This window comes from Pogonomyrmex barbatus, unplaced genomic scaffold, assembly GCF_055798465.1.
Source record: "Pogonomyrmex barbatus isolate J1 unplaced genomic scaffold, ASM5579846v1 scaffold23, whole genome shotgun sequence".
In the NCBI taxonomy this organism is placed as follows: Eukaryota; Metazoa; Arthropoda; class Insecta; order Hymenoptera; family Formicidae; genus Pogonomyrmex; species Pogonomyrmex barbatus.
This window is the reverse complement of record NW_028297120.1, coordinates 373,162-388,757: the sequence shown is the minus strand read 5'-3', so window position 1 is coordinate 388,757 and position 15,596 is coordinate 373,162. Positions and strand designations below refer to the sequence as shown.

The window sequence follows — 15,596 nt, the reverse complement described above, 5'->3', positions numbered from 1 at the left end:
TATTAAAATTTGACGTCGGTGGGATTAAAGCTAAACCGCAAGCCGGAAAATCGCCGGCGCTCTCTCGGACGAAATCCGACGCACACGATGCAGCACGACAGTATCATGACAGCTAGAAGAGCGTCATGATGCCGCGCCAGAAAGGCAGGAAGCTATAGATACGTGCATACGTTGCATAGCGGCTGTGTGTCGTCTCCTGGACACATTATTACCGGTCCACTATGCACGTGGATGCGCCGCAACGCGCGCTACTACCGCGCGTTTATTCGGGTTACGCGATATTTCTATACCCGCGCAGATAAAACTGAAACTCTAGCAACGTAATTGTAAATAATTTAATTCGTCCTCTTTTTTTTTTTTTTAACTTTTTTTACTTTCGCAGCAAAAAATATTGCAAGTATTATCAAATTTAGATAAAAGTATCTGGAAAATTGTAAAAAAAGAAAATGATAGAAAAAAAATAGATGAAGGAATTATCGTAATTGCTACTAAAATTACAACGTTACAAGTTATATATTGCGAAAGAAGACTTTATTTGGATGGAGCGATTTCTACCCGCGCAGATAAAACTGATGCGCGACGCTTTACTCTAGCAACGTAATTGTAAATAATTTAATTCGTCCTCTTTTTTTTTTTTTAATACTTTCGCAGCAAAAAATATTGCAAGTATTATCAATAAACAAATTTAGATAAAAGTATCTGGAAAATTGTTTGAAAAAAAAATGAAAAAAAATAGATGAAGGAATTATCGTAATTGCTACTAAAATTACAACGTTACAAGTATATATTGCGAAAGAAGACTTTATTTGGATGGGGGCGATTGATTTTGAGTAATCCAGTTTTCCATCTGTGCGATCAGAGAGGTACACATTTAACTACCTCTACCTAATTTTTTAAACGGTAACGGCTTTTAATTTCATATTTATTTATATACCGTGCGATATATATGTTTTTTTCACTTATCGGTGATTCGATAGAGGAGATACGCATCGAGGATACAATTCTATTCGAAGGCATCGATTGATAAATATTTATGCGCGTATAGACTACACAACGGTTAGCGTACTTAGAAAATGGAATCACGACGGCCGGGAGGATCACGAGCTTCCGTCGTCAAAGGACGGAGGAAGCGCAGAATGGCCGGCAGTAAAGCAGGTCGTGCAGTAAGGTTGAAGATCTCTGGACTACGGGATCAGCGAGGGGCTTTATTCCATAGACCGTTCACCTGTCGTATGCCATAGATACTCACTCTCCTAGGAAATACGTGTGGCGCGCTCGCGCGTATGACGTCTTATACGTGTGTGTTGTGTGTGTGTGTGTGTGTGTGTGTGTGTGTGTGTGTGTGTGTTGCGTGTGATTGTGTAAGAGAACTCATAGAGGAGGATTATACGATGAAGAGGGTCGAACACTTATTGCGCACAATGCTTGACGAACATTAAGTTCGCGGTTGAGAGCGTTTCCTATTGTCGTCGCGCTGAATTTGACGATAAACAAATACATTGGCTGTCATTCAATGCCTGCACAGGAGATGATGATCAGAGCAAATTCGTAGGAAGCGCACGACTTGATATGCATTGCACGATCGAAATATAAGAAGATTAAAAAAGGGAGGGTCGCGAATAGAAAAATTTTTAATAATTTAATAATTGTATATTAAGATCAGGAGACACGATAGTATCTCGGGTGTCAAGTCAACCAAACACTACCGTGTTTTTACTTTACGCGAGTCGGCGAGACGCGAGCACTCGAAACTATCGGATCTCAAAAATAAAATTCAAACGGTAGTATTTTTAATTTAAAAATAATAAAAACCAAATGATATGTATATCTCTTTACCCAAACTTAGGTAATAAGTGTCGAACCAAGGACGGAAGATCTCGTAAATAAAACTCTTCGTTATATGTCGCTGTTTTTAATATTACTTAAGTTATAAAAAATATTAAAATATTTTTAATTAATTGAATTATTTAACTCTCGTACGACGAATAAAAGATCACTTTGACCTTTAAGCGATAAGACAATGGAATCGGAATGCGGTAGCGGTTAATGACGGCATTCGAAGGCAAGGACATCACGAAAAAAAAAAAAAAAAAAAAACACATTCGTGATGTTATATTTGCGTCAGTAATGACACGAAATGTGCAAGATGTTAAAATTGTAATAAATTTATTTGTAAGAATCATATAAAGAATATATATTTTATGTATACTTATGCATACTTATTTCATGTATCAAGTGTACAGAAAACTAAAAAGAAATAAAGTATATGTTCAAAATGCGTTTTTTCTTCCCAAAATTAGTTTGCAATAGAAATTCTATTATGAGTCAAAATGATCCTGCATTCGTCTTCCGCGTTCGTCGAAAACCATTTGTCTTCCGACGGTTCAACTCAATCGTAATACAAACAATTCATTAATTGTTTTAAATTATTATTTACATTTCATCAAACCAATTTTTAGTAGTCGATTTTCATAAATAATAATTTTTCACAAAATGTAGATAAATGAAGAAATTACTCCATTAGTTTTTTAATAATGAAATTATTTACAAGTTTAAATTTTTTTATATTACCTCTATGTTATCAGGATGACGGATAGCTACAAAAGGTATAAAAAAATATCATACTTTATTAAGAATAGGATAATATTGATCTAAAATGCTAATCAACAATTTCCAAATATCCTCTGAAAAATATACATATATATTGTAAATATAAGAATATTTCAAATATCAAAAAATTTATAATTGATTTATTAGTGTTTTTAATGTATATTACATTTATTACAAAATAAAAATAAAAATATGAAGCTGAATTTTAAAAAAACATCAATGATGTTAAAAGTTCCAAAAATATAATTGTGAAGAAAATATTTTAATTGTTGCAATATTTATTTCTTCAAAAGAAATAATATTTTATTGACTCTATTGTATGAAAAATAAGTGTGACTTTTAAATTGCATACACATGAGATGAAATATTTTGTATTTATATATTGTAAATAGAATTGACAATTTTTATTCAGATAAAAATCTGTCAAATGCACATTAAAAATACATAAAGCATTGTGAATTAAAAAAATTTGTTATCCAGATTATTGTAATTATTAAAAAAAGCACTAAGCAAATATTAAGTTCCGTATTTTTAAGTTACATATTTCAAATAGATATATTTAAAATTTTACTTACTTTGAACTTACGTTGAACTTTTCACTAACTTGCTAAGGATTGAATAACTGGATGGATCTGGTATACGGTTGATAAATTTCCAATTTCATCCATGCACGTAAGAATTATATGCAAATAAAATTAAAATAAATAATACTAATACAGTAGTTATTGTAATAATCATTGTTTCTTAACCAAGTAATTAGTGTATTCAAATCTTCCTATTTTAATTTCTTTTTTCTTTGTCGCTACACGTATCATAAAATATCTTTTCTTGACCAATATTATTATAATATCTTAAATAGATTTGATAAATAAAACATATTTAAATACATTATTTATATTTTATAATAACTATTAAAGAAATATAAAAATTTTAATAAATTTATTCTTTCTATTTATTATAATTAACAATGTATTAATTATATAACAAATACATAAATCTAATAAAATTTTTAAACTGTTTTTTCTTTAATTTTAAAAATGTTTATATATACCGGTTTGTATATTTTTTGAAATCTATTAAAATCTACGTATAAATATTTTTAATAAGTGAACGTCTTTATTATTATGCAGAAGTAACAAATTGAAGTTTTTATACGCAACACTTGCGACTAACTGTTTGTCCATCTTTATATTTGCAGGATTATTTGTATCAATTAAATAAAAAAGTATATTAAATAAGAAGTAAAAAAATTTTGAAGTGACACTATTTCCCTGTAATCGCCGTCATCATTACAGAAAAATTTCTAATGTCTAATATAGGATTATGCTAATTTTGCAATTAATTGCGTTAAGTCAGCAAAAATTTCATATAATTTTTATAATTGACATTATTAATGAAACAGTATATTATGCTCTTGTTTTAATAATCAAGATCTTCGTTTCGTTAATAATGTCATTGAATTAACAAAATTATTTCCAATTAGACTAATGCTGTTGATTCAATAGCAAATTTTTCTCAGTGTAATATATACTACAAATCATCTATTTATTTTTATCATAGTTACAGTACAGATAATATATAATATTGTGTGTGTATACACACACACACACACACACACACACACACACACACACACACACACACACACACATTTCTTTTCCAACATCTAACCAGTAAAATCAATTAAAATGTTAGATATGACAAAATATGAAATTAATTAGTAATCTTGAGCTATTATAATCTGATAATTTCTCTTGAAATGCTAATTTGATCCCAAAATTTCCACTTTTACTGTTTACCCAGGTGTCCTAACAGAACTTGCATACGTAATGTATATATATATATATATATATATAGATTACTAAATCCGTATTGCTCTCGGCTTCGTTAAAGCAACAAATAAAGCTCTTTCGGAAATCAATATCGCCATACCATTAGTATAATGCGATTGTGCGGTATTAAATTAAATATCATTCTCCATGTTTAACGAGTCAACATGGAATAATTGCCAATTATTATAGAAAGCAGAGTAATCAAATAATCAAGCAAGCATTTCGTGATAACAAGAAAAAAACTAATCCTTACAGAAATCCAATTTAATACTGGCCAATTTAGTACTGGAAATTATTTATTTGCAATATTAAAAGCACTGAACAATACAACAATTTTAACATTCAAAAATAACTAGATACTACCTTCCAGTATTAAATATCTATAAAGAAGTGAAATAACTTTAAATGAAAAAAAGTAAAAGTAAAAGTTAAATAAGCGAATCTATAATTTAATTTCTTTCTAATTTTATTATAATTCTATTTTGCTGTTATCATATCAAAATATTAAAATTCTCAACATTTTTATTTAATAATAATAATAATAATAATAATAATAATAATAATAATCAGTCGTAGGAACGACTTGTAAGGATAACAGTAAAAGAGGAAAAAAAAATAATATATATTTGATCACCTTTCGATATCTCTTTTTTAACTTGCTCGAATCGACGCATCGATATCGTACAATTTCCAACGTTATTTAAAAAAAAAAAGAAGACAGAAAGGAAAACGTATTACGAAGTACGCGACAAAAGCTCGTGTCGCGACCGACAGGTTCGTTTAACGAAGCACCGACTCGTGCTTCCTGCCGATACATCTCTCTCTCTCTCTCTCTCTCTCTCTCTCTCTCTCTCTCTCTCTCTCTCTCTCTCCCTCCCTCTCCCCTCTCTCTCTCTCTCTCTTTCTCTCGTCCAGACACACAGAATGAGATTGGACGCAGTGACGCGAATTATTATAATCCCAACCTCCAACCTACCCGCCATAGCGATGGTGGTAGGTGGGGGTGGTAGCAGTAGGGCCCGGGGGCGTTTTTTGTAGCGCTCAGCTTGTATCGCGAAGTATGTAATATCGGGTCCCGTCGTTCCCCATCTACGAAGTCGGGAGATTTCTCTCCCGGGCTATCGTCCTGGCTGCACGTACTACGTACTACGTACATGTCGGGGTATATATCGGCGCTTGCCCGACGTCCAGACGAGCCTTTAGGCGACGAGAAAAGGAGTCGGAATCGCCCGCGGAAAACGCTCATACGAAAATCCTATCCGTCCAGATGATACGAAAGGAACGATCGTCGAGTCGCACCGACCGACCGACCGACCGACCGAGAGAAAATCAGAAAGTCTAAGAGCGTGCGGAAAGGAGAGAAGAGATTACTATTAAAAAATATTATGCATATACGTTCTCTAATATCATTTCTCGAATTTCTCAAGTTAAAAGTATTTTCTCTTCATGTTGCAGTTTGTAGAGTTGCAGATTTAATGCAATTGTTGCATATTTTTTTCAGTATACGCATACTCTCCCTTTCTTTCTCCTCTCGTCTTTCGTCTTCTTCCTCCCCCCCCCCTCTCTCTCTCTCTCTCTCTCTCTCTCTCTCTCTCTCTCTCTCTCTCTCTCTCTCTCTCTCCGCGCAATCTTAGATTGTCGAATAGCACGCTGCGCACGGAAACATAAATCTGACAGTCGTAGGAATCTATGAACAAAAGTGGAGCCACTTACATGCGCGTAAAGCAGAATTTATGAGAGGCGCGGGAATATAAATGCGCGACGTATCATAAATTCCCGTCTTGGATGCCAGGATATGTATGAGCAAAAGGAGAAGAAGCACAAGAGAGGAGAAAAGAGAGTAAGGGTGGCTGCGTATAGGAGCGTGTAGGGACATACAAGGAAATCTTTCTCTCTCGATATGTGAGTCCCGAAGGATACTAACGATACCGTTCAGAGTTTTCATAGACTCCAGGGACACTTTAAGTATACGGACTAAAAACAGCCCCATTGCTTTCCCATGGCTGTCTGACAAATGCTAAATAACATTTTTTTCCCAATATTAGTAGTAATTTCATAGTTAAAATATCAATCAATAATGATAATCTTAATAATTTCAAATTATATATTTGGAATTACTCTCTCTCTCTCTCTCTCTCTCCCCCTCCCTCCCTCTCTTTCTATATATTCACCGCACATATTCCATTCTTTTCCCCCCACTCCCCCCGTTTACTCGTAAATCGTTCTTCGAACTTCCGGGTTTTCTAGGGTACTTTAGAGCTCGCTCGAATCAAATTTAAGATCGATTACAAATTTTCTCGGCGTGCCGTTACGTGACGCAATTTTGTCCTGACGGCTTTCCGTGGACCGTATAGAAAATCGAAAGCGCGCGCCGGGAGGGTGAGAGGGTGCATGAACTTAATCGCGGCGGCGGGCCCACCCTCATCTTCGACCCCGTTCGATATCTTAACTACTTCGCCCCGGCACGACCTGACCCCCCCCCTCCCCTCCCCCGATTTAGCCGACCGCGCGCGACACACCGCACCACCGCCCCCTCTTCCCGCTCCCCGTCCTACTAACTTACGAGCCCCATCCTATCATCCCCGACGCCATTTGGACCGGCAACTTCGCGATGAGATGCATGGAAATCGAGTCGAGGCTTTAATAACACCGATAGCTGATAGCAACCCCGATCGAACGCGAAAGAACTGCCAACTTTTCGACGTCTTAAAAAAGGAGTCCTCCCTATCTCTTAAGGGATCCCATTCCTCCTTCTCGTATCTATTCCCCCATTCCCCTTTACCGTAGGATAAACGACTGCTATGATGGAATCTTCGAAAGTTGGTCATCTGTCGACGTTCGTAGAAACGTAGAACGTGGCTTTTCATTTTCGTCGGATTTCTCCATGGGTTCTCATATTTCTTAATTTTACTTATAACGGCAATCTTGGAAATAGAATCTCGGTTCTGCTTTCGCTATATTTGTACTACTACATTGTAACCGAATTATTTCACGAAAGGAACAATTTTGCTGTCTATTTAAAAATTTGGCCAGATTAAAAATTAATTTTGTAGAACGTTTAAACACGATGATAATACTATAAAATCTTTTTATATCTTAGCTAACTAACTTTTTTTTATATCCTAGCAAATTCTTTCTACATTCTTCTAAATTCTTTCTAATTATTTCGATGGTATAACAAAATTATTTTTTTACATTTATATTCGGCAAAACTGTTCCTTTTGTACTATATATCAAAATGTTCTGTCATATCTAATTTAATCATTTTCTAATAAGAAATAAGACGCGAGGCGAGAGATGTAGGTCGAATTAGAAACTCATATCTTATGGAAGTTTCCAAAATTGATTGACGTCGATTAATGTCAACGAAATTAATATCGGCTATCGGCACGACTGAGCGAGAATCGTTCCTTTATCAAAGCGGGAGCATGTAACAACGACTCGCAGAATCACACAATAATCGCGATGCGAATCAGAATTCTCATTTCGCGGTCGCTTCGCCGCGCATTCGATTTAATTGTTCGATATACGCGAGAAACGATTAAAACACCGTAAAACCGCCAAGCTGAAATATCGAATTCACGGAATACACGCACACACAGGCGTGTCTGCTCGATTTTCCATAAGGTCGCTGGATCGGCCGAGAACGGAATTGCATCACGTAACCGCTCCCTTGATATTGCACCGCACACCCCACGGATTCGATTAATTTTTTACGATCGTCCAATCAGTGGGATGGACGAAACCGCTTGAATTAACCGTTCTATTAGAAGCTTTTTGGTCTGGGACCGATCGTGGAACATGATAACGTCTTACGGTAAGTCATATCATCGATTGCAAACTACCTGCTTATTAGACGATTGAAACACTTTATTCTTATACGATATATCGCGACAAAATTAAATCACAATAAAAAATTATTTACTTAATAGTATAAATAACGTTATTATTATTGATGTACTATTAAGAATCATCGACTTTGGGTAAATTTTCAAAGTGATTCTGAGAACCTGGAGATTGAAAAGCGTTAATATTATCAACTACTTAATATAAATTTTTCGATTATATAAATATATTTGATGAATTTATAATACAATATCTTTATTATACATATGTGTGTGTGTGTGTGTGTGTGTGTGTGTGTGTGTGTGTCGTAAATAAGCATGCATATTTAAAAAACAATAATATATAATTGTTGCAAAACTGCATTTTTTTCATAGTTAGTCATTTTCATGTAAAATATTAAAAATAAATGTTAATAGTAAAAGTGTATTTTCAAATTGAATATTATTAACAATATCATAAAATCATCAAAATTATTATTATATTATAAAATAATCACACGTCTAGATTTTAATAATCACAAAAATTTACATAAAATGTGTGTACTTTATTATTATTTAAAATAATTGACATTTATAAATAATTTTATACTTTATCAATTATTTTATATATTAAATCAAAGTATTTTTACTTTACAATACGTTATTATTTTTAATTATTATTATTACTTTTAATTTTTTCACAGTTTTTATTATATAGACATTTTACATATTGATAATAAAATAGTGTTTTCGTAAGGAAATAAAAATAAGATAAAATAAAATAATGAATCAATAACATAAAATAAAAATTACACAATATTAGGTGTTTTTAATGTATCTCGTTGATGTCTCTTTTTTTTATTTATTGTTTCTTACTCTGATTGCATATTGTTGAGAAAGTATTAAGGCACAGCAAATATTTTAAATCATGCAAACTCCCATAAAAGCATGGTTCTTTAATAGTATATATATATATATATATATATATATATATATATATATATATATATATATATTTTATTACTAATAATGATAAAGAAAATAATAATTTCTATTAATAAATTTGTTATTTAATGTAAAGATGTTGCTTAACCAAAATTTATTAAATGCTTAAGAGAAAATAATTTAATATAAAAAGATACACACACACACACACACACACACACACACACACACACACACACACACAAAGTTGACATATTAATTCATGAAGACCTGTTAATTATTTTATTATTCTATATCAATTAGATAAATAATTTTAGTTGATTGAATTACAAAAATTGCCGCATTTGATGGTTGAAATGATCATAAAAGCCGATTTGTGTCATTAAATGGAAAGCATCTATTATAATAATAGTAGTAATGAAATCAGGAAGCACGTATATTAAAGCATAGTATTGTATATGCGTTAGATGTTCCACGATCTGAAATCGATATGATTAAGTTTGTATTAGATTATACATTGGAGATTAAGATTATCGATTAAACATTCAAGATTGTTCAATCACACTATAAATTGAGATTTGCATTATAAATGGAGATTAAAATTCATGAAGATTTGCAGCAAGGTTCATATGTATATCGTGTAGATTAAATTATATTTATATAATATCGTTCTCTTTTTTGATGTTTAAAAATCTTAATCAGAATATTAATAATATGACATTACAAATATAAATTAATTTTTTTCATTCTCTATCTGCTAAATATCATATTTATCATATGATTATTATCATATGTTTATAATATCATACGTTTATTATCAAAATTGCTAAAAAGTCTTGCCAAACTATTGAATAATATTACGATTAAAAATTGAAAAGTAGACTAAATTCTAATTTCAAATTCTAACCTCAATTTTTGCTTTGTCCTGAATAATCAACATTCAATCTTCAATATAATTTAAGAAAGCGGGCTTGATTCAAATGTTTCGAAGCATTTAAATATTTCAAAACATGGATTTCTATGTTCTGATTGGTTGAGCAAACAGAGTTGCCAATGTCAGATCATAAAACACATGAAACCTATCTAACATATTCCACACTTGATGCGAAACCAAAAGTATAGTATATAAATATTTGTATGTGTGTGTGTGTGTATATATATACACATACATGTGAAATTTGCTTTAATTATACACATACTATTACGTGGTAGTAATATTTCGCATCAAATGGGGGGAGGGGGAGGGATCTGTAAGATCCCACGTTCTGTGATCTGGTAGCTCTGCAATCATCTAGGTTATGTTATGATCAAATAATGGTATCATATGTGATCGTGCTGAAATATAAAAAGGAGCAAATATATATTAATCGTTTAAAAAATATATTTTAAATAAAATTACGAACAATTTAGAGTCATGGGGAAACCACGAATTCGTAAGTCTGCCATACAGTGTATTATTATTGCGATATGATATGTATATTCAGAATTATATTTGAACTTATTCAAATGAATAACAAAGCGGTTAGTGTGTCTGTCAAGCAAATAAAGTAGATATTAATAATTACTACTTGATTCATTAGAATAGCTAACAAATTGCACTGTTTTATCATTGCTAACTTTTTTACTGATTCAAGCTAGCTATTCAGTTTATTATTGATTATTTAAAAGGATTTAAAAGTTTTTAAAGAAATATTGACATGTGTTCTCTGTTGATTAATTTATGCTGTAAATTATATTAATTATATAATTATATTTTTATAATTTTTATTTACATAATGGAAATATTTTTAAAAACATTTGTTAAAAGATAGAAAATACATTAATGGAAGCATATTATTTTTTAATAATTTGTATATTTAACAACACATATGAACTGTTGATGGTTAAGTATGCAGAATTTGCTGAGTAAAGAGTCAAATTATTTTGCCAATTTAAACCCCTCAATATTTACTAATTATTTTATATTGAAACATAACATTGTAATATATCCATCTCTTTTCAGATTTTGACCAAAGTAAGCAGGAACGTACAAATTTGACAATTGTTGAAATTATACAGGAACTATTAAAAGCACACAAAGAAAATCAAGATGTTGATTTAAATAAATTAAAGATGCGAATTGTTGCAAAATATGGCTTGGATTCTCCTCCAAGATTAGTTGATATTATTGCAGCTGTACCTAATGATGTTAGGAGTATACTCATACCGAAATTGAAAGCTAAACCTATTCGGACTGCTAGTGGGGTTAGTTTATCTTATATCATCATATTTTAACAATCTTTACAATTGAATCAAAAAACTAATATATGCTGTAGATTGCTGTTGTAGCAGTAATGTGCAAACCACACAGATGTCCACATATTAACATGACGGGAAATATTTGTGTTTATTGTCCCGGAGGTCCAGATTCTGATTTTGAATATTCAACACAATCATATACAGGATACGAACCTACATCGATGAGAGCTATACGTGCGAGATATGATCCTTTCTTACAAACTTCGCATCGTATTGAGCAGGTGAAGTTAGGTGGTTGTATCTTAGATAAATTTTTAATCATTTTTTTTATTGTCTATAAGAGTATAGTGATCATGTATAAATATATATTATATTTTTAGTTAAAGCAATTAGGTCATGATGTCGACAAGGTTGAATTTATCGTTATGGGCGGTACTTTTATGTCTTTGCCAGATGATTATAGAGATAATTTTATTAAAAATTTACATGATGCTCTTTCTGGTCATACAAGCGCTAATGTTGATGAAGCAGTAAAATATTCAGAACACAGTAAAACAAAATGTATTGGCATCACTATTGAAACTCGGCCTGATTATTGCCTCAAAAAACATCTCTCAGATATGTTACGTTACGGGTATGTGCTTTTAATATAGTATTTCAAATTTGTAAATCATTTACTAAACTTAACTAAACTTAAAATTTGACAGATGTACACGTTTAGAAATTGGTGTACAATCTATATATGAAGACATTGCGCGTGATACTAACAGGGGACATACAGTACGTGCAGTATGTGAGAGTTTTCAATTAGCAAAAAATTCTGGATTCAAAGTGATAGCTCACATGATGCCGAATTTACCAAATGTTGATTTAGAACGAGATATCTTTCAATTTAAAGTAATGTTTCTACATATATAACAATATTAACTTGTAATTATTTATAAATATGTTAGTATAAATTATTTATAAATATAATAGTAATAATTATTTCTCATATATATATATATATATATATATATATATATATAGCACAATATCATATAGTACTCTTATTAATAATTATTATTATAAAAATATGGTTTTATATATATATATATATATATAGTTTTATATATATATATATAAAACTATATTTTTTTATAAATTTTTAGGAATTCTTTAAGAATCCTGCATTTCGAGCAGATGGATTAAAAATTTATCCAACATTGGTTATACGTGGTACTGGTTTGTATGAATTATGGAAAACTGGCAGATATAAAAGTTATCCACCCAGTGTATTAGTTGATTTTATAGCTCGTATTCTAGCTTTAATACCACCATGGACTCGCGTTTATCGTGTACAGCGTGATATACCAATGCCATTAGTAAGGTAAATATATCATCATACAAGAAAGCAAATAATGTGTCATAATAGATAACAAAATGTGTATTCTTTCTTCTTCTAAAAAAAAAATAGCTCTGGTGTAGAGCATGGAAATTTACGTGAATTAGCTTTAGAAAGAATGAAAGATATGAATACAGAATGCCGTGATGTTAGGACGCGCGAAGTAGGGATTCAAGAAATACATCACAAAGTGCAACCTTATGAAGTTGAGCTTATACGACGTGACTATGTAGCTAATGAGGGATGGGAAACGTTTTTGTCATATGAAGATCCGTTACAAGATATTTTAATCGGACTACTCAGATTAAGGAAATGCTCTGATGGCACATTTAGGTATGATTTTCACGCCTTGATCAATTCCATATATAATTTTATTAATTCTTATGTGTAATTTAATTATGTATTTTCAAAACTTGAAAGACAAATTTTTTTAATATACAACAAATTTATGTACGAATTTATTATGAAATATGAGTTCTTTAAACTCAAAACTCTCATTAAATGAATCTTTTATATAACTTTTATATAAATTCATATATCTCTTATAAAAAATGTATATACATATAAGATATATAAAAAATGTATAAAAAATATACATAAAAGATGTCCATTGCCTAGAACTTGGAAAACCTGGAATTTTCAGGGAATTTTTTCTTATTCTTGAAATTTAGCGAATATCATAGAATTTCGTTACAATTCAGTGCAGCAAATTTTATTTCTAAATTTAAATTCTGCTCCTTCAAAAAAATTGTTGATAATTTACTTTTATGATGCAAGATAATAGTAATCCATCAATTATTCAAGTTAACAACCAATACACATCTGTATATATTAGCATGTAATTAATAGGAATTTTATAAAGAAAATTTAAAGTCACTTTAGAATAATTAAGCCAAAACATTAATATTCAAATACTAACAAGTAAATGGTTCTTTTTATGATTAGAAAACATTAAAAATATACATAATAAAGTAAACTTTTTCAAAGTTGCATTTAAAAATTCTTTAATTTTATTTGGAATAAAAGTAAGTAGTAAGAAAAAGAATTCTCAGGGTTTTTTATAAGGCACATTTTAATAGGCACTGACTTGATATGTATATGTATATATGAAAGAATATCTCTAATAATCTCTTAATTTTTAATCAATATATTATAAATAAAGATGAGATAAAGATCAAAATTAGACCCAAAACTCGCCAACTATGTTGAGAGTCTACCGCTCTTATACCAGAGTCAATGCATCAATCCAAATAAAAACTGTATATTAAAGCAATTTTATTTCTTCTAGACCAGAATTGAAAGAAAATACTTCTATAGTAAGAGAACTTCATGTTTATGGTAGTGTTGTACCTATTAGTTCTCGGGATCCTACAAAATTTCAACATCAAGGTTTTGGCATTCTGTTAATGGAGGAAGCTGAACGAATCGCAAGAGAGGAACATAAATCTCGTAAAATTTCCGTAATTTCAGGTACATATTAATATAAAAATACTTTTGCCTCATATTTATTTTTACATTAATTATTAAATCAAATGGATTAAATATTTAGAAAATCATAATAATGACGCTGATTTTTTTTATAGGCGTTGGTACACGTAATTATTACAGAAAGTTAGGTTACGAACTTGATGGCCCATACATGTCTAAAATGCTTGCATGAACTAATAAAGTTGACTTCAACAGGAAAGAATGTATAAACGATAAGTACAATGTAATATACTTAATAACAGCACATATGTAAATTAAACAAAATATAGAAAATACTGTACTTTTAATAATGCAATAAAGTTATATAACAATAAAGCTTTCGAACTGAAAAATGAATAGTTGAATTTAAAATGTCATTTAATTAATAAATTAAATAAATTATAAGTAAATCAATCATAATTACATTAATAATGTTTTATTTTTGTAAATTTATTGAAACAAAAGTACAAATAATATTGAAATATCTAAATACCAAATAACTCTGATCACAGTAGTAAGTCGACTTATTTAAACTTAAAATTGATTTACTTTATTATTACATGTTTAAATATTTAAATATTTAACTTAATTTAAATATTGAAATTAAATGCTTCAAAATCTTGAAATATTGAAAATAGATTCGTAATTCAAAACCAAAAATAAACTTATAAAAAAATGATATATAAATATATTTTTAAATATATTTTTAAAATATATTTTAATTTTTACAATTATGTAAAGATTTGTTATGACAAATATCGATCAATTAATACTTACGAAGAATATCAGAGTATACCATTATTTTTGTTTAAGAAAATTATCACAAGATTATTTTACAGAAACTTGGACAAATTTAATATTATTTCTTGTGATTGATGATATATTCAAATAGTGCGCGGCAAATACAAAGATTTGATCTTTCGCAAGATGGCGCAACATCACACATTTAAAGATTGATAACTTTTAATTTATTTATACACGTATTATTTAATTAATTGCAATTATAATGTGCAATTTATTATATTTATTATTTTAAACCACATTTTAAATCTCTAGAAATATATATGAATGCATAAAGCTCTTATAGAATTCTTATTATTAGGTAATAATTCACTCAATAATATCGAGCTAATATTATTCTTTCACTGTAATTAAATGTAATAAATTATTAATTATCGACACGATATTATCAATAGGCGACAAACTCGCCTTATGCCTTACGACAATATTTATATATGAAAAATCTCTCGGGAAGAAAAAAATCGAGTATGAATTAAGTACTCGTCAAGAGTCAAG

The 15,596-nt window shown here is 30.2% G+C and overlaps 1 protein-coding gene across 1 annotated transcript; it reads left to right on the top strand.

Annotated features, from left to right (window-relative positions):
* The first annotated feature begins 10,346 nt into the window (after nucleotides 1–10,346).
* On the top strand, nucleotides 10,347–14,653 carry Elp3 (elongator complex protein 3). Its single transcript, XM_089078438.1, has 9 exons — nucleotides 10,347–10,644; nucleotides 11,214–11,455; nucleotides 11,527–11,730; nucleotides 11,830–12,083; nucleotides 12,157–12,346; nucleotides 12,601–12,818; nucleotides 12,906–13,166; nucleotides 14,122–14,303; nucleotides 14,417–14,653. Exons 1-9 carry the CDS (start codon nucleotides 10,626–10,628, stop codon nucleotides 14,491–14,493), a joined length of 1,647 nt encoding a protein of 548 aa, XP_088934564.1. The 5' UTR covers nucleotides 10,347–10,625; the 3' UTR covers nucleotides 14,494–14,653.
* The last annotated feature ends 943 nt before the right edge of the window (nucleotides 14,654–15,596 follow it).

Bases quoted from the DNA above. Each gene is read 5' to 3' on its own strand.
- Elp3 (XM_089078438.1), top strand. The intron at 11,456-11,526 runs GTTAGTTTATCT...TATATGCTGTAG, and splicing joins CTATTCGGACTGCTAGTGGG to ATTGCTGTTGTAGCAGTAAT. The intron at 12,819-12,905 runs GTAAATATATCA...AAAAAAAAATAG, and splicing joins ATACCAATGCCATTAGTAAG to CTCTGGTGTAGAGCATGGAA.